Source organism: Paroedura picta, chromosome 13 (genome assembly GCF_049243985.1).
Source record: "Paroedura picta isolate Pp20150507F chromosome 13, Ppicta_v3.0, whole genome shotgun sequence".
NCBI classification, from domain to species: Eukaryota; Metazoa; Chordata; class Lepidosauria; order Squamata; family Gekkonidae; genus Paroedura; species Paroedura picta.
The window spans coordinates 44,575,664-44,593,338 of record NC_135381.1 but is presented as its reverse complement, the minus strand read 5'-3'; the positions used below and the strand labels follow the sequence as shown (position 1 = coordinate 44,593,338).

The 17,675-nt window shown below is 50.4% G+C and overlaps 2 protein-coding genes across 6 annotated transcripts in view; one reads left to right on the top strand and one right to left on the bottom strand.

The window, feature by feature from the left end:
• Window positions 1-1,334: 1,334 nt before the first annotated feature.
• LOC143822424 (uncharacterized) lies at window positions 1,335-17,485 on the bottom strand. The gene is made up of 3 exons (XM_077307541.1): window positions 16,073-17,485; window positions 1,893-2,779; window positions 1,335-1,755 (listed from the first exon to the last, which is right to left on the bottom strand). The coding sequence occupies exons 1-3, from the start codon at window positions 17,351-17,353 to the stop codon at window positions 1,335-1,337; spliced, it is 2,589 nt and encodes an 862-aa protein (XP_077163656.1). The 5' UTR covers window positions 17,354-17,485.
• NEXMIF (neurite extension and migration factor) overlaps window positions 1,608-17,675 on the top strand; it is a 247,202-nt gene continuing 231,134 nt past the window's right edge. For all 5 annotated transcript variants that reach the window (XM_077308718.1, XM_077308717.1, XM_077308713.1 and 2 more), the window contains exon 1: window positions 1,608-2,024. The gene's annotated coding sequence lies outside the window, so the exon portion shown is untranslated. The remainder of the gene's footprint in view (window positions 2,025-17,675) is intronic.

The window sequence follows — 17,675 nt, the reverse complement described above, 5'->3', positions numbered from 1 at the left end:
TTAAGTTAGTTTTTATTCCTGTCTTTCATATCATAAGATCACTTTGATGAAGAAAGGCCCACCAAGCTGGTCAAGGAGGGCAACATTCACACGCTGGTGAGGTGGTCTGTAGTAGACGCCAACCACTGTACTCTTTGTTTCTGCCTCCCTTATCTTCACCCAGATACTTTCCACCAGTGTCACTCTCCTCCTCTAGAATCTCTTGATAGGTGAGCCCTCTCCTCACATACAGCGCCCCTCCACCTCCTCTTTGACCTTTTCTGTGTTTTACGGTTTTTAAACAAATATCCATCCACTATTGCATTCTAGTCATGTTTCTGTGATGCCTCCTAAATCCTGTATCTCGGTCTGCATGAGAAGCTCGAGATCTTCCTTTTTATCGCTCATGTTTCGGGCGTTGGTATAGAAGAGGCCCTTGGCTGTATTGGACCCGTCCTTCCCAGGCACTCCGTTCATATCTTGCTTATGTTTTTTGTGAAAATTTGGCTTGTGTCAACAGTTCAGTGATGGGGCCAATTTCCAAAGGAGGCTTCTTTGAGTGGTAGGCTCGGACTTGGGGGGGGGGGGGGGAGGGGCGGCTGGGTTCTCACTTGTGAGTTTAAGAAACATCTGGTTCTGTATATGCAGCTTTGATACTGCATGTCCCCATGTCGTAGAGCCATGGCTTAGTGCAGTGGTTCTGAACTTGGGGGTCGGGACCACTTTAGGGGTCAAACGACTCTTTTTCAGGGGTCGTGGCAGGGCAAGCAGCTTGGCCGGGGGAGGGGGTGCCGCTAAAGTTGCCGCTCCTCTTGAAGGCACCTGCCAATTTATAACCAATGTATATAAAATAATGAACCATGGATCTTCACGCCATTGGTCAGTTTTGGTTTGATTTCTGTGCAAGAACCATGGCATCATTTTATGGTTGGGGCTCACCACAACATGAGCAACTGTCTTAAAGGACTGTCGCAGCATTAGGAAGGGGGAGAACCACTGGCTTAGTGGAAGAGCATCTGCTTGGCAGGCAGAGGGTCCCAAGATGAACTCCTGGTTTCTCCAGGTAAAGTGATGAGGCAGCGGATGACGCGAAAGACCTCCGCTGGATTCCTGAGAGCCAGTCTGAGCAGAGTGGCTAAGGTCTAATGTATGTTCCCTTTATTCCACAGGGCTTCCTCCCTGCATACCTACATTGCTATGCTGTAATTCAACCCTTGCCTCTGGCAGAGCTTTCTGCCCTGACCCTAGGAAAGCCCCTCTCCCCTAGCTGATTAACGCTGATCTACCTTGCAGGGCTGTTGTAAAGGCTGGTGAAGACAAGGTACCAGCAGGAAGTACTCAGGGGGCCCTTAATCCTATTTCGGAGGGATTGCTGAGCAAGTGGCATCGAGGGGCGGGGGGGGGGGGGGCTGGGGAGGGACACCTCCATCCTTCCTCCCGCCGCCGAGCGGGGCTTCTGCTCGCGTTTCCCCAGCCGCCTCCACGCGCGCCGCCCGAGCGCCGGGGGTTGCGCGCCCTTTATATGCCCGGTGCCCGCGCGTGGTGGCGGCTTGCTTGCTTGCGCGCGCCGCTCTTTCTCGGAGCGGGGGGGGGGGCCTGGTGGGGCGGGGGGGGCGGCGACAGGCGAAGGCGGGCGGGCGAGCCAACAATGGCAGCGGCGGCGGCGGCGGCAGCGCAGTAGGCACCTTCTGGATGGGCGAGAGCAGCCTGGGCGGCGGCAGCGAGGCAGCGGCGGCGGAGGGCGGCCCGCCGGAGCTGCGCAGGGCTGGAGCGCGGCTGCGGGGCGCCGGGTGCTCGAGGAGGAGGAGGAGGAGCGGCGGCGGCGGCGGCGGCGGCAGCGGGGCTGGGGTCTCCCTCCCTCCCGCCTGCCTCGCCTCCGCTTTCCCCGCCCCGCGGCAAGCGCGTCCGTCCACCTGCGCGCGCTGGAGCGCCGGGCTCCGGGAGGAAGGAAGGAAGGAGCAGCCCCCGACACTGCAGCAGCCTCTGCCGCCGCCGCCGCCAGGCACGCAAGCAGCCAAGCAGGCAGGCCGGCCTCGGGCGCCCAGGTAAGCCGGGCTCGGGGCGCCCTTTGTGCGCGCTGCGGGGAGCTGCTCTGCTGCTGCTGGTGCTGGTGCGGCGGGCGGGCGCGGCGCAGGAGGGAGCCGGGCGCCGGGATCCTGCAGGGCGGGGGGGGGGAGGGAGGGGGGGGTCCTCCGGGCTCGCCCTTCTCCCGGGGCGGGGGGGGGTCCTCCTGCGGCTCCGGCCCGGCGCTGCGGCTCCCTTTTGTTCGGGCGGCAGCTGCTGCGGCACGCGGGGCCCGACGCTGCCCACCCCCCGCTCGCCGCCAGCGCAGGCAGGCCGGGCGGGCGGGCGGGAGGGGCGGCGAGGCCTGGCTGCGCTGCCGGGGGAGGCGGCCGGGGCCGGCCCTTGGAGGGATGCGCGGCGGCGGCGGCGGCGGCCTCCCGGGCCCGGCGGCGGCGGGCAGGTGTGCGGCGCGTGCGCTGCGGGATCCCGCGGAGCGCCGCTGGGCAGGGTCCGGCTGCGGAGGAATCCCGCGGGTCCATCGAGGCGGGGAGAGCCGGGCGGGGCGGGAGGCCGGCGCTGGCGGAGCGATGCGCCCGATCCCGGCAGGCCGCGCCTGGGCGGTCCCCTTTCCGGCGTTTCTTGCGCGCAGGCGGGGAGGCGCGGGAGGGCAGCCGGGGACAGCGGGAAAGAACTTTTCTTCCCGGGGAATCGCGGCCAGGCCCTGCAGCGGCGCCTGCGACCGGCCCGGCCCTTTGGGAGCTCCGCCGGGGTCTCCAGCCTGGCCCAAGGTTGCCACCTCCAGCGGGGAGGGGGGCGGGAGAATGTTGCTGGGAATCGGATGGAGCCTTGTCTGGGGGGAAGTGGGCTCTTTTGATTTTTCCTTCTTTTTTTTGGACTGGTGGTGATTTCTCAGGTGCTTGCTCCGCACATACAGGTGTCATTCAGGAAGGGCCCGCGTTTGCAAAGTGAAAGGTTTCCTCTGTGTGCATGATAATGAGGGGCCCTGTGCCGATTGCATCTGATGGGATCCTGATCCATGAAGGGCTCTCAGCTGGTTCAGCCAGCCTGGCAGGTTGCTTCCTCCTGTATGTTTCAAGGGAGACTGGCTCCAACTGGGGGATCTGCTTGGACCCACCACCCATTCATTCCTCCCCCTCCCATGGACACATTTTGGCCCTCCCAACAAGCATGTTCCCTTCTCCACGGTGAGCATTGCTGAGGCTTGTTGGTGGTGCTGCTGTCCCTGAGGCCTCCCAGGAAACAGAGGCAGAGTCTCTGACGGCAGCGCATGGACGTTGGATTGATCATTTTACTTTTGAAGTCCTCCTTGCCCAGTGCTGGGAATGCATTCATTTGCATGTTGTGTGTTTTTTATATTTTAGAATATTATATTTCCTGCATTTCTGTTGACTGGTTAAGTGCCAAACATGATTAACGACAACCTCAATCAAGCATGGTGCAATATGAGAGAGAGAGAGAGAGAGCTGTCTGTCAGTCAGCAGAAACTGAGGAGATTCAGATGGGTCGCTGTGTTGGTCTGAAGTAGCACCATAAAATCAGAGTCCAGGAGCACCTTGAAGACCAACCAAGATTTATTCCAGAAATTGACTAGTGGCTATTGGATGGGAACTAAACAGGGAACCCCCATTTTGCATTAAAAGAACTTCCAAGGACCCTCACCTTTCTCCATCGCTATTGCCCACCTGTCATGTTCTGGCCTGGCTTTTTTTTACAAAGGAGTTTGTGGGGTAATCAGGATATTCTTGGTGGAGGTGTCTTTCCTCTTGGGGGTCTTGGACCAATACCCTGAGGCCCTTCAGAGCTACACTTTAAAATCAAGATTCAACCAAATGTTTGCGTTTTCTAGATGTGGCCTCTGATGGTCAAATTTGGGGAAGGAGCTGATCTGGTGATACTTAGAATGCCCTGCCCTAAGCCCAGTTCCTGGTCAATCTCTCCTCTGTGCACCAGGGATCTTAAGAAGTACGTTACTGGTTAATAACTAGCAGAATGTGGCGCTGGAGGCTTCAGAGTTACTCCTAGTAATAAAAACCTGAATTTCTGATATACAATTAGAAAAGGTGTCACTGGTTGCTGCTCTTTATGAATGGAGAAGGGCAACTCTATGCGATTAAATCCTTTGCACTGGAAAACAAAGTTGTATCCTGGAAATCAGCCCCAAGGTACCTCTCGATGCTGTTCAACCAATTAGAATTGTGTGGGTTAAGGTGTCAATTCCCAGAAACCAACCAGCACATTTTCCAGCTGGTGGTAGTTCTGTGGAATTTCTCCCTTCCTAAGAACAGGAATGGAGTTCTGGCCCCTTCTGCCATTCCCGGAACAGCTGAGATGACCGGAAGGCTATTCTCTCATCCCCCCTGCAAAGGACTTGCAGACTCATTGGACCCCAGTCTGATAAATTTTGGCTGATGGGAAGTACTTAATTTAAGGAAGCTGGAATCCCAGCTTCAAGATCATTAATGGGACAGTGGTCCTTCTGGGACAGCTGGCAGTCCAACAGTAGTCAGAGAACTGGGACACCTGAAGAGATCAGCCGATGTCTGGGACAGGCAAAGAGGTGAGAATGAGGGGGGTTCAGAGGAACATTAAGTTCCTGACAGGGCTCCAACATGTGCTCTCATTTGCGTTGCATGGAACATACATGCCTGTATAACAGGGGCAGTCAAACTGCGGCCCTCCAGCGAACGCTGGCAGGGGCTCATGGGAATTGTAGTCCATGGACATCTGGAGGGCCGCAGTTTGATACGGGGGTCTGTAATGAATATCAATATCAAGGGTTGACATTCCATTCCCCTCCTTTTTCAACAGTTTTATTGTGCAGAGACACTGCGGGAGGAGTGATAATTAGTAAACTGTTCTTTAAAACAAATATTTGACAGAATTGCAGGCTGGTTAAATAGTCAACAATTATACAAGTGTGGGAGCAGGATCTGACGTTGCCCATGTCTGTTGAACCAACCTGTTCGGTGAATAAATCTGTCCACTGGTGCTTTGTTTCATTTCTGGGAGGGCATACATTTTAAATCTCTATTGGTGCTATAAGAATCTTATAAGCCAAATCCCTCCACGTTTGTGTTTTAAATATATATCCACACTAGCTTCAAAGCCCGGTCCTAAGAATGGGCCCTGAAAGGCTGGACCCCAGCCAGGCAGCTTATAGTAGCTTTGGGCCCCAGCTCGCAGCCAGGTCAAGTGGGGCAGGCGGGGCTGGGCAGATCGTTAGCAATGCTGGGACAGAGCTCCTTAGCAGTCATTAACGAGCAATCAGCAGGCTAGGAGGCCCTCGTTAGCAAGCCCTCCACCATGACTCTTTGCCCAGGGCCTCTCCCCTTACCTGTTGCTGGCTCCAGGCACTGAGGCATCTGAGAGCAAAGAGACTAGAGTCCAGGGACGGAGGGCGGGAGCTGCAGGGGCAGGGCCAATCAGGGCAAAGCTGGCTGCACCCTGATTGGCCCTATTCCAAATTGGACAGCCGGACAGGTCCCACCCCCTAGGCTGTTTCAGAAATATATAGAGGAACAATGGATAAGGATATATCAATATAGCTATTAATATAGTTATCAAGATGGATATTATAAACACAGGCGCAGGAACGCACTCAACAATTCACAGAGAGAGTAATTCCAGCTGATCCGTTTCTGGATCGTTTGCTTTGAGAATGGCAGAGGTCTGTAGAAAGCCACGTATATCCTGGATTCCTAGTTTGAGCCAGCAGTTCCAGTGAACAATTATTCCCAAAGACCAAAGGAAGAACGCCCATCAAAACTGCTGTGCAGTCTGTTTCGGTGCATCTAGCTTGAAAATCTAGGGACAGAGTGTCGTCTACACCAGTGGTCCCCAACCACCGGCCTGCGGCCAATTACATTGTGGCCCGGCAAGCTTCTTTTACGGGGGGGGGGGGGAGAAGGGAAGCAGGGCCGTCGGCGCAAATGCACATGCGCAGCAGGTCCACACATGCACATTTGCAGCCATGCATGATGCAAATACGCATGCATGGACCTGCTGCGCATGCGAGGCCGCTGGATCACCCCCCCCCCCAGGTCCGCAGCCTTAAAAAGGTTGTTGACCACTGGTCTACACAACTAAATCGAAACACCTTTGCTCCAGTGTTGATTTCCTGGTGTCCTTTGTAAAGGGTTTTCCCCCGGTCCCCCTGCATGCATCCATGCTAGGCCTTTAGAACATTAACCAGTTTGTCTGTCTTAAAGAATTGGTGCTATATTTTGCTTCTCTACATATCAGATTGAATAGAGGTGTAAGTGGACATTTCCCCAGAAAAGTCCAGAATAAATGAGGCAAATGTTTTCAAACCCCCCTTTTCTTTTCTTTTTTTTGCCTTAGTGCAAGCTGCATATATTTGCACCCACCCGAAATCACACAGTTTTGAATGAAGATGATGATGAAAACCGAGAAGGTCTTCAGCTTTCTTGTAGGACATACTTGTTTGCTTTTTCCTAGGAAGATGCTATAACCAAAGACCTCTAGTTGCAAAGTTATTCCATAGCTCCTTTATTCTCATTTCTCCCTTCTGAAGGCTGACTGGCCTAAAACTTGTTCCAAAATGTTCCTCGGTCAAAATTGCTAGAATTGCAGAGAAGTGGAAGAACCTGGGGGTGGGGTGGAGGTCCATGAAATTCGGGGGAGGGCCTTTCGGGTGTCTGTGAAGTCCATGTGAGAATTTGGGTTTGTGCTTCAGGTGAAGGGATAGCAACTGTAAAACAGAGGGGTAGTTAAACTGCGCCCCTCCAGATGTCCAAGGACTACAATTCCCACGAACCCCTGGCAGTGAACGCTCATGGGAATTGTAGTCCATGAATATCTGGAGGGCCACAGTTTGACTACCCATGATCCAAAGCAGTCAGGTTGCCAATGAATAATTGCTTCATTTCAGCCCATTGATGGTTTTAGACAATTTGACTGAAGCAGTGGCTGAGAAACATTTCAGTCCCTTAAGTCCCTTGTTTTTACCAGGGAGGGAGCTGTCCAGGTGGTGTCCTTCAGTGGAACCAGCTTTTTAATAGGTGGTTCAGTTCTTGCTTTGAATGTGGATTTTATTAGGGTACTTGGGATAGAAGCTCCTGGGCGGTAAACATTAAAGATAGAGGTCTAATCCTACTAGTGTATACCATAAAATCTCTATGAACTTCAGGATGGGGGCTCTTCGAGTCCTGTAAAATATTCACATTTTATCCGAGAGGGCCTTTGCAAATGTAAACTCTTTACTGGGTAGTCTCTCTCTCTCAATCATACATATAATCATCATCAGTATTAGTATTAGTATTATATAATTTGGCATCTGCAAACCCTCAGCCCTTCCCCTGAAATTCTAGCCTTCTACTTGCAGGAAGCTATTCATGGGAGTGTTGGGAAAGGACTTTTGAGGACTCCAGTAGCACAGTGCCAGGTATAACCTCCCAATTTTGTGTAATCTGTAGACGGGTTCTTTGCCTGAGGCAGCCTCTCTCTTTCAGGACATACTGATGAAAGCCCCTGTAAGATTATTGCCTCTGGTGCTCAGGGTTGTTTTCTTGGATGGCGGGGGCTTTGTTTGCAGTGGCTCTGAGAGATGGTTTGAAGGTTGGACGCTGGAAAGATCCCAGTGAAACTTTGTAGAAACTGGTCCTTAATTATCTTGAGGGTTTCGTGTGAGCCAGGCAGGGCCCCGGTTGTGATGTACCTTTGTCACTTTCCTAGTCTTTCGTGTCCAGGTGCAACCTGACTTGTTTGTTGGAATGGTTGTGAGGATTGCTTGAGGTAAAACATGTGGAGTGCTTTGTTCAAAATTGCAGTGTCAAAGACAAGGGCTTTGTGTTCTTCACATCCTCCAAATGTGCCATCCCTCTCAAGTGGTCATACTAGGGTTATAGTCCTGCCTGCTGAATTTCAGAGCCTGAAGAACTTGACATGTCTCAGTTCTGGGTAGCCGTGTCCCTGCTGATTCTAGATCATGGAGTGGGCAGACTCCTGGGGGGGGGGGGGGTCTGGCCAGCTCATGTTTTCTTGGTGGGGCTGATCTGGGCTCGATTAACTGGTGAGAGGCCAGACATGCTCTGGATGGGGAGAGGTGCTGATCCTGACAGCTGCCTGATGGTGCACTTGCCAATTGTCTCTGTTCCAAGGTGAAGTAATAAGTATTGCTTTCATGTCCTTTAGTGACTCCAGTGTCAGGGCAAATCTCATGTGAAAAGCTGCCTTCTGCTGAATTGGAACCTGGGTCCATCGGAGTCCATCTTGTCTACTCAAACAGGCAGCACCTCTCCAGGGTCTCAGGTGGAGGCCTTTCCCGTCCCCTCCTGCCTGGTCCTTTCAACTGGAGAGGCTGCTGGGGCCTGAACCTGGCACCTTGTGCATGCCACCACCCCTCCCTCTTGATGGATCTTCCTTGGGTTGGAAGCCTAAATATCAACCATCTTGCATTACATGGACACCCTCCCCCCACAATTGAAAATGACAGACCAGCCTGGCCACTTAGACAAAAGGTTTTCTCCATTCCGAGCTTGGCTGGCCTGCTCCCCCCCCCCCCCGCTTGTGTTCTCATTCTCCTTCCTTCTGTCTCTTGGGGATGTTGTTCTGAAGTCCCTGCCCTTGCTTGCCCTCCTGTGCCCACACCTCAGTCTGAGTCAGTGCCCCAGCAGCGTTGCCAGATCTTCCCCCAGAGATTCCTTTCAACGCCCCAAGGCAGGAACAAGGCCGCAGCCGAGTGTTGCCCTCCTGGTCCCTCGAGCAGGGAGAGAAGAGGCGTGGAGAGTTGATACGGAACAGGCTGCTGCTGCGGTCCTTTGGTGTCCTGGGTCAGTTCTGGAAGGCAAGAGTTGGTGGATGAGGTGAAGGAGGTGGGGACCCTAGGGGGAAGTGACCATGTCCTCATAGAATTCCTTTTGAGATGGGGAGCCAAGGAAGCTTGTAGCCAGACGTGGATGTTGGATTTTCGTAGGGCAAACTTTAATGAACTCAGAGACATGATGAGTGTCATACCATGGACAACAATGCTGGAAGGGAAGGGAGCATGTGAAGGGTGGGCGCTACTCAAACAAGAGCTATTGCATGCTCAATCAATGACTATTCCAGAAATACGAAAACACTGCAGGAGCTCTAAGAAGCCTATTTGGATGAACAGAGAACTTCAAGAGGAACTAAGAAAGAAAAGGAAAATGTTCAGGAAATGGAGGGAAGAACAGAGCTCTAAAGAAGAATACCTACAGGTTACTAGGCACTGTAGATCAATCATCAGAAAGGCCAAAGCTGAGAGTGAGCTAAGATTGGCCAGGGAAGCCCATTGTAACAAGAAAAGATTTTTCAGTTATGTGAGGAGCAAACGTAAAGTAAAGGAGGCAATAGGCCCACTGTTGGGTGCGGATGGACAAACTCTAACAGAAGATGCAGAGAAAGCAGAAAGGCTTAGTGCCTATTTTACATCTGTTTTTTCCCACAGGTCAAAGTGTTTAGGCACATCTAGAGATGGCCGTAGCCAAAGGATAATGTCTGGGTGGCAGGTTAACATGGATAGAGAGGTTGTCGAGAGGCATTTAGCTGCACTGGATGAGTTAAAATCCCCTGGTCCAGATGAAATGCACCCGAGAGTACTCAAAGAACTTTCCAGAGAACTTGCACAGCCCTTGTGCATCATCTTCGGGACCTCTTTAAGGACTGGAGATGTCCCGGAGGACTGGAAGAGAGCAAACGTTATTCCGATCTTCAAAAAAGGGAGGAAGGATGACCCGGGTAACTACAGACCAGTGAGTCTGACCTCTGTTGTGGAGAAGATAATGGAGCAGATATTAAAGGGAGCAATCTGCAAACATCTGGAGGACAATTTGGTGATCCAAGGAAGTCAGCATGGATTTGTCTCCAACAGGTTCTGCCAGACCAACCTGGTTTCCTTTTTTGACCAAGTAACAGGTTTGCTGGATCGGGGAAATTCGGTTGATGTAATTTACTTGGATTTTAGTAAAGCTTTTGACAAGGTTCCCCATGATGTTCTGATGGATAAGTTGAAGGACTGCAATCTGGATTTTCAGATAGTTAGGTGGATAGGGAATTGGTTAGAGACCCGCACTCAAAGAGTTGTTGTCAATGGTGTTTCATCAGACTGGAGAGAGGTGAGTAGCGGGGTACCTCAGGGCTCGGTGCTCGGCCCGGTACTTTTTAACATATTTATTAATGATCTAGATGAGGGGGTGGAGGGACTACTCATCAAGTTTGCAGATGACACCAAATTGGGAGGACTGGCAAATACTCCGGAAGATAGAGACAGAGTTTAACGAGATCTGAACACAATGGGAAATCTGAACAATCTGAACACATGCCTACTGGATGGGGGATACGCTTCTAGGTAACACTGTGTGTGAACGAGACCTTGGGGTACTTGTGGATTCTAAACTAAACATGAGCAGGCAGTGTGATGCAGCGGTAAAAAAGGCGAATGCCATTTTGGGCTGTATCAACAGAGGCATCACATCAAAATCACAAAATGTCATAGTCCCATTGTATACGGCACTGGTCAGACCACACCTGGAGTACTGTGTGCAATTCTGGAGGCCTCACTTCAAGAAGGACGTAGATAAAATTGAAAGGGTACAGAGGAGAGTGACGAAGATGATCTGGGGCCAAGGGACCAAGCCCTATGAAGATAGGTTGAGGGACTTGGGAATGTTCAGCCTGGAGAAAAGGAGGTTGGGAGGGGACATGATAGCCCTCTTTAAGTATTTGAAAGGTTGTCACTTGGAGGAGGGCAGGATGCTGTTTCTGTTGGCTGCTGAGGAGAGGACACGCAGTAATGGGTTTAAACTTCATGTACAACGATATAGGCTAGATATTAAGAAAAAAATTTTCACAGTCAGAGTTGTTCAGCAGTGGAATAGGCTGCCGAAGGAGGTGGTGAGCTCCCCCTCACTGGCAGTCTTCAAGCAAAGGTTGGATACACAGTTTTCTTGGATGCTTTAGGATGCTTAGGGCTAATCCTGCGTTGAGCAGGGGGTTGGACTAGATGGCCTGTATGGCCCCTTCCAACTCTATGATTCTATGATTCTATGAAGGATGGCCTGGCTTGGGAAACGGCAGAAACCTTAATTGAGCAGGGGGAGTATAGAGGAGGGGTTAAGCCATGCACAGGTGTGAAACGCAGAGGGCTAATTCCTCACCTCGAGTATTTTGAGGGACCTCCACTCAGAAAGGATGGCCTGCTGCCCTGTGGGGGCCTCCATGGAGACCTTCATCATTCGAACTGGGGGAGGGGATGTGCTGCAAGTGGCACCCTGGCTCTGGAATCCCCCCCCCCCAGGCAGGTGAGCCCATCAGACTGCCTTCTCCTGACTTTGCTATTTTTGGGGCATCAGGTTTAAGCTCCTGCAGGAAGGAAGGAAGCCAATTTGATATGCTTGTCTCCCCCATTTCTGTGTGCTTTCGGTTGGGTGGTGCCTGTTTCATGGCTTTTGCTGCGTTCTGAATTGCTATCATTTGCTATTTTGCTTCCCTTCGGAGTAGCATTACGCTGTTTGGATCCTGTCCTCTTCAGTATTCTGTTGCCAGAGATCTTGGAAGTTGATTTCCCCATTTCCCTTTGGGACTTTTCTAATATGCTTTTAGTCTGCGCAGTTTTTTAATATTTAGATATGAATAGTTTTATTAATCTGTTTTTAAAAGTATTTCATGTGGAAGTTGGCTCACATAGTAAATAGGAAGATTGCAGGATGTTAATTTTTTTTTAAAACCCCAAACCCTATTTGTCTCACGGTGTAGGAAAACCGTGTTGCCCTTTAAAGATTGTCACTAAACTGGCCAGTTGTTGTATGGAAGGCCCTTGGGAACGATCAGGGCTGGCACTCTCTAGCCCAAAGGAGGGGTGGTTGCCAGGGCCAAGAGCTTCTAGTGGGGCCCGTCAGCACCACCCTTCATCAGCAGAATGACGACAGAGATCAATTCCCCTGGGGAAAATGGCGGATTCACACCAAGAGATGTGAGAGAGCCAGCTTGGCGTAGTGGTTAGGAGTGTGGACCTCTAATCTGGCGAGCCGGGTTTGATTCCCTGCCCGCTGCCATGCAGCCAGCTGGGTGAGCTTGAGGGGGAGGAGGGGGCGCTGGCCACAGCACTGAGGAAGCTGTTCTGACCGAGCAGGAATCTCAGGGCTCTCTCAGCCTCACCCACCTCACAGGGGGTCTGTTGTGGGGAGAGGAAAGGGAAAGTGATTGTAAGAGTTGGTTCTTAGATGCCCCTTTTCTCTACCCAAAGGAGTCTCAAAGTGGCTTACAGTCGCTTTCCCTTTCCTCTCCCCACAACAGACACCCTGTGAGGGAGGTGAGGCCTGATATTCCTGCTCAGTCAGAACAGCACTATCAGGACTGTGATTGGCCCAAGGTCACCAAGCTGGCTGCATGAGGGGGGGGGGGGGAATCAAACCCGGCTAATTTTCCTGGATAGTCCACGTTCCAGCTACCAGTGTTACCAATGTCTGCTTTTAGACAAATCCTGGAATTTGTGTTGTTCTCTCTAGAGTTTATTTGGTGGTTAAATGACCAAAGCTGTTTCTTTCGTTCTTTCTGCTGTACTCCTATCTCTGTAATGAAGTTTGTGGCTCAACTGAATTTGAAAGCGCAGGGTTGTTTCGTTCATAGAAAATAGGGATGCATCCATAAAAAATGCTACCCAAGAACACTTTAGGGTTCTGGAATATGAGGAAAGGATATCCCTACCCCAATTGGCGGGGAGCTCTGGAAGCTCTAGCAGGGTCAAATACATTTGTTTTCAGCTGTTTTGCCTTTGTTGAGTGTACTCAGGACAGAAGAGCTGGATTAGACCGGTGCTCCATCCTAGTCCAGCATTCTGTTTCTCGTGAGATACCCACTGCTGGGCCATAGAGACCAGGGTCTCCCCTCTAACCATCACATGGTATTTAAATAAAATCAGAGTCCAGGAGCACCTTTAAGACCAACAAAGATTTATTCAAGGGGTGAGTTTTTGAGTGGCAGCCACAGAGAGCTTCCCAGGGGTCGGGGGACCAGCCAGCCACAGGTAAGAGCGTGGTGGTGGCAGCAGCCCAGGCAGGGAGCGGGTGAGGGCGGGACTCTCACTCTCCTCCCTTCCAGGCAGGTGAGCAAAAGGCCTAGGGCAGGTGGGCGGGCATGGAGGCCCACCTTGGACAACTGCTCTGTCTCCCCGCGTCAGTTTGCGCCTTGGACTGCTTCGATGGAAAAATCGCCGAAGCAAGCCTGCTTGGGAGCTTTTTCCATTGAAGCAGTCCGAAGAGCACAACCCTAGTTGCCAGTTTGGGGCTGGGAAATTCCTAGGGAATTGTAGGTGGGGTCTGGGGAAAGGAGGGGCCTCAGAGAGGTAGAACACTATCGACCCCACCCTCCAAAGCAGGCACTTCATCCAGGGGAACTCCTCTGTCATCTGGAGATCGGCTGTCTTTCCCACAGAATCTCCAGGCGCCAGCTGGAGGTTGGCAACACAGTATTTGAAAGCATACTGCTCGAGACAAATGACCCACCCACCTACTATTGTTGTTGACAGATCTTTCCTCAGCAAGCATTTCGTTGCCCTTTTAAAAGCATCCGAGACATGAGGTCCGCTGCGTAATTACACACTGTGGGAAGAAGTTCTTTTTCCCGTCCGTCTTGACTCGTCTGCTTGTCAATTTTGTTGGGTGACCCTGATCTTTTACAATTTGGGAGAGGTAGAAACAGTTCTCCATCTACTCTCTCTGCCCCGTGAATTGCTTGTCTAACCTGAAAAGCCCTAAACCTTTTGCTTTTTCCTTGTAGAGGAGGGCTGCTGCAGCCCCTTGGCATTTCAGCTGTCCTTTCTGCTCGTTTTCTAGCTCTGATACCCTTTTCTAAGTGTGGCATCGGAGCTCTGTGTGCTGCTCCAAACACAGGCAGCTCACAGATCTATAAAAAGGCTCTGCAGTGCTGGTCATTTGATTCCCCACTCTTCCTCTACATGCAAGCAGCTGGATGACTTGTGGCCCAGTTCCATTTCTCTCAGAGCGCTCTCAGCTTCACCTACCGCACAGGATGACAGTTGTGGGGAGAGGAAGGAAGGGGATTGGAAGCCACTTTGAGACTTTTTCTTCTTCCCTACAACTCAAAGGCCATTTCCCCGGTCAAACTGCAGCATGCAAAATGAGTATGTGAACAGCGGGCTTGGGGCCCCGCATGCATCAAATTAGAGCTCTTTGCATTCTTTGTTTTTCACCTTCCTGTGTAATTTGTGTAAAATGGAATTGCTCGGGAGGGCTATTTATTTATTTTTAAATAGGAGGGGCAGATTTGTAGTTTGAATGTTGGTGAAACGTTTTAGTCAGTTTTTATATTATTGGTTGTTGATATGGGTTATGCTCTTTTTATACCTTTGCTTTTAAATTTTGCATTCTGCCTTGAGCCTCAGAGGAGGAGACAGATGATAAATGAAGGAAGGAAATAAATAAAACTTGGCCACTGTTCTGATCACCCCCAAGTTGGGTTGAACACTTTGGCTCGGTTGGGCTGCCTTGGCGATCACTGAAGCCCGAAGTGGCTGAACCTCAGCAATCACTGAAGCTTTCATGAGTCATTGCTTCTTCTTCAGATAATTGAAGGGTCAGAAGAATCCAAAGCAGTGAGTAGTGACTCTCCAAAACGCCTTCCTTGTCACAAATTGTGTTGGTCTTAACAACATTCTGGGCTCTCATTCTTTTTCTGCTGCTGCAGAGATTCACAGTACCCGTCTTGATCTATCTCCATGGAAGGAGATACAGAATGAAATCCCATCAACCTTATGATATATACTAGTAATTAAGCCCGTTGTAATAACAATACAGCGGGTGCTAGGCAAGGGAGCCTAGCGCGGCTGCCGAGGGCTCCCTGGCTGGCGGCCTGACTTGTTGGAGGCGCTTTGCACCTCCCGACGCGTCAGGCCACCGGCAAGGGAGCAACTGCGAGCCGCACACAGCGCGGCTCGCAGTTGCTTCCTTGTCGGCAGGGCGGGAATCGGCGGGGCCAATCGGCAGGCGCTGTCCAGAGGAAGGGGCCAATCGGCACCCTTCCTCATCCCGGACAGAGCCCGCCCTAACTAGCCTTTTTTCCCCTTTTAAATATACATTTAGCATTGCAACCAGCTGTACACGTCTTTCTCTTTTTACAATACTTACAATCAGGAATGCAAACATACCCCCCCCCAAATAACCCCATAAATAATGCCCAATTTTACAGACAAGTAGAGGGGAGGGGATGAAATAATAGCTCTGGCAGACTGCAGCGGGGGCATTTTGGTCCATAAAACCCTTTCTAAAAATAGAATTATTTATATATTTTTCCATAGCAGCAATGCTTTCTTCAAGCATCTTGGATACATTGTCAAAGCCCATCTTGATAGTTTATTATTAACTGTATAGTTTTTACATTTAAAAAATCATTATCTACACTTATTAATTTATCATCTTCCAAATATGGAAGGTAACAAACTATGCCCCACATTGTCGTGTCCTGCGAGTGTCACGCTTGATGCTTTTGAACTAAGTCCATCAGCAAATTGCGCATGCCACACTCATACCATTGTCCACATAGCAAACCCACGCATACACACATGTGACTCAAGAATCACTCTTGTGACAGGAAAAGCGTTGGAGCTCACAAGATCTCATCAGAAAAAAGGCACATTTCGTAAAATCCTTATAACATCCAGAAAGAACTTCAAGCAAGGCTTTTCAAAATGTTTTCTCAAAAAAAACACACAACATAACAATTTTGTTCTTTATGCTTACAATCTACCTCAGTCTATGGCAGCAGTAGCTTTTTCTTCCTCCTTCAACCTCCAAAAGAGATAGCACCACTTTGGTGAGTGGGAAGAACCAGAACTGAAATGTTTGCATGTTAATTTAAAGGAATTAGGTGTGCTCTTCCAAACGACAGCAACAATAATCAAAACAAAACAAAAAAAAGCTTCCAGCAAACAGTATTGTAGAAATTAAGGCTGCAAAGCTGCCACAGTGGGACGATGTGCAAAATTGTCCTCTTTCAAGATGACTGGACAGCTCAACCAGAAGGCCAACAGAAGAATCATCATTAAAAAGTAAAAAATAATGAGACTCACAAGAAAGAATCCATAGGAGAACCCCAGAAAAGCCTCTGCAGCCTCCTTAACGCTGGCAGTGATGAGTATGCTGTCTGGCGACTGGCCAATAGAGTTGGGGACAGGTTCCTCTGTAAACTCGGGGTCAAAGTGTCGCTGGTCATTGGGGCCACTCACATTGGGGTTAAAAGGGGGTGTAATCTTCTTATTAATAAGATCATCCCAGTTAATTGGGGAGAAGAAGATGTGATTCTTAATCTCCATAAAATCTTCCTTGGCGCCCAGCCTCTTGGTTCTCTCCTTTTGCAAAAGACCTTCCAAAAGGTGTCGAGCAGAATTGGTGATATTTGGCTTCAGCTGCAGAGGCTTGTTCAAGATGTTGTCATACATTTCTGTGGTGTTTCGACTATAGAATGGAGGCAGTCTATAAAGCATTTCAAACAAAACTGCTCCAAGGCACCACCAATCAACAGTCCGGTCATAGGGTTGCTTGTGAAGGACTTCAGGAGCAAGGTACTCAGGTGTGCCACAAAATGTGGAAGTTGTGCCATTGTGCTCTATGTTCTCCTTGCAGAGGCCAAAGTCAGTCAGGACAATGTGGCCCTGCGAGTCAAGTAAAATGTTCTCCGGCTTCAAGTCCCGATAAACAATATTTAGAGAATGCAAGTAGCCCAGTGCACTGGCTATTTCAGCAGCATAAAAACGAGCTCTGGGTTCTAGGAAGCAGCGTTCCCTCTGGAGATAATAAAACAACTCACCACCATTGATGTAGTCTAGGACAAAGTACAGTTTGTCGGCTGTCTGGAAAGAAAAGTGGAGTCCTACTAGGAAAGGGTGCTTCACATTCTTCAGTAAGACATTGCGTTCTGACATTATGTGCTTCTCCTCCTTCTTTTTCAGGATCGCTTTCTTCTGGAGCACTTTCACTGCATAGAACTGCTCTTCTGCCTTGTGCCTTGCTAGAAGGACCTTTCCAAAACTGCCTTTTCCAATAACTTTCAAGAAGTGGAAATCTGATGGTTTAGCATGAGGGTTAGACGAAGGACCAAGATTGATTTGCTGTGATGGACTGGGTGGAGGTGAAGGAATGGCATTCATAAGTTCAGGCTCTTGAGGCTGGGAGATTTTCAAAATAGATTGAACTTCAGGGTGCTTGCACGCATAGGAATTGGTGGTGATTTTTTGAATGAAGTCATTCAGCCCCATTCTCCTCTGTTTCATGAAAGTGATGAGTATGGCCACCATGCCCCTCATCTTTGAATAGGTGAGCGTGGATCCCGAAGCTTCAGTTTTGACTGTCATTGCTGAGCTGGGCAGTGCTTCAGCCGGCAGCAATAATCCAAGCCGGCCACACGAAGGACGGAGGCGATCGGCTCAGCCTGCCCAGCCGCGTCAGGGGCTCAGGCGGCTCCGCGCGGAGAAGAAGGAGCGATTACCAGGGCCCCGAGAATTCTTAAACTAGCTCTGGGACTACAGGCCCCACAAAACCACTCCTTTTTAAGGTGATCCCTGACTCTGGCTCTTTTCCACTGCTGCAGACAGACTAACCCACGGGCCCATCCTCCAGTAGAGGAGAGTACCCAGCAGGGTGGATGTGCCAGTGAAACTATTCACTGTTTTCCAG

Excerpts from the sequence above, each read along its gene's own strand:
- LOC143822424 (XM_077307541.1), bottom strand. The coding sequence starts at position 17,353 with ATGACAGTCAAAACTGAAGCTTCGGGATCCACGCTCACCTATTCAAAG. Across the intron at positions 2,780-16,072 it reads TCTCCTATGGATTCTTTCTT|GTGGCAACCTTGGGCCAGGC; the intron begins GTGAGTCTCATT and ends TCCCCGCTGGAG. Across the intron at positions 1,756-1,892 it reads CGGCGCTCCAGCGCGCGCAG|CCGCGCTCCAGCCCTGCGCA; the intron begins GTGGACGGACGC and ends GGCGCCCCGCAG.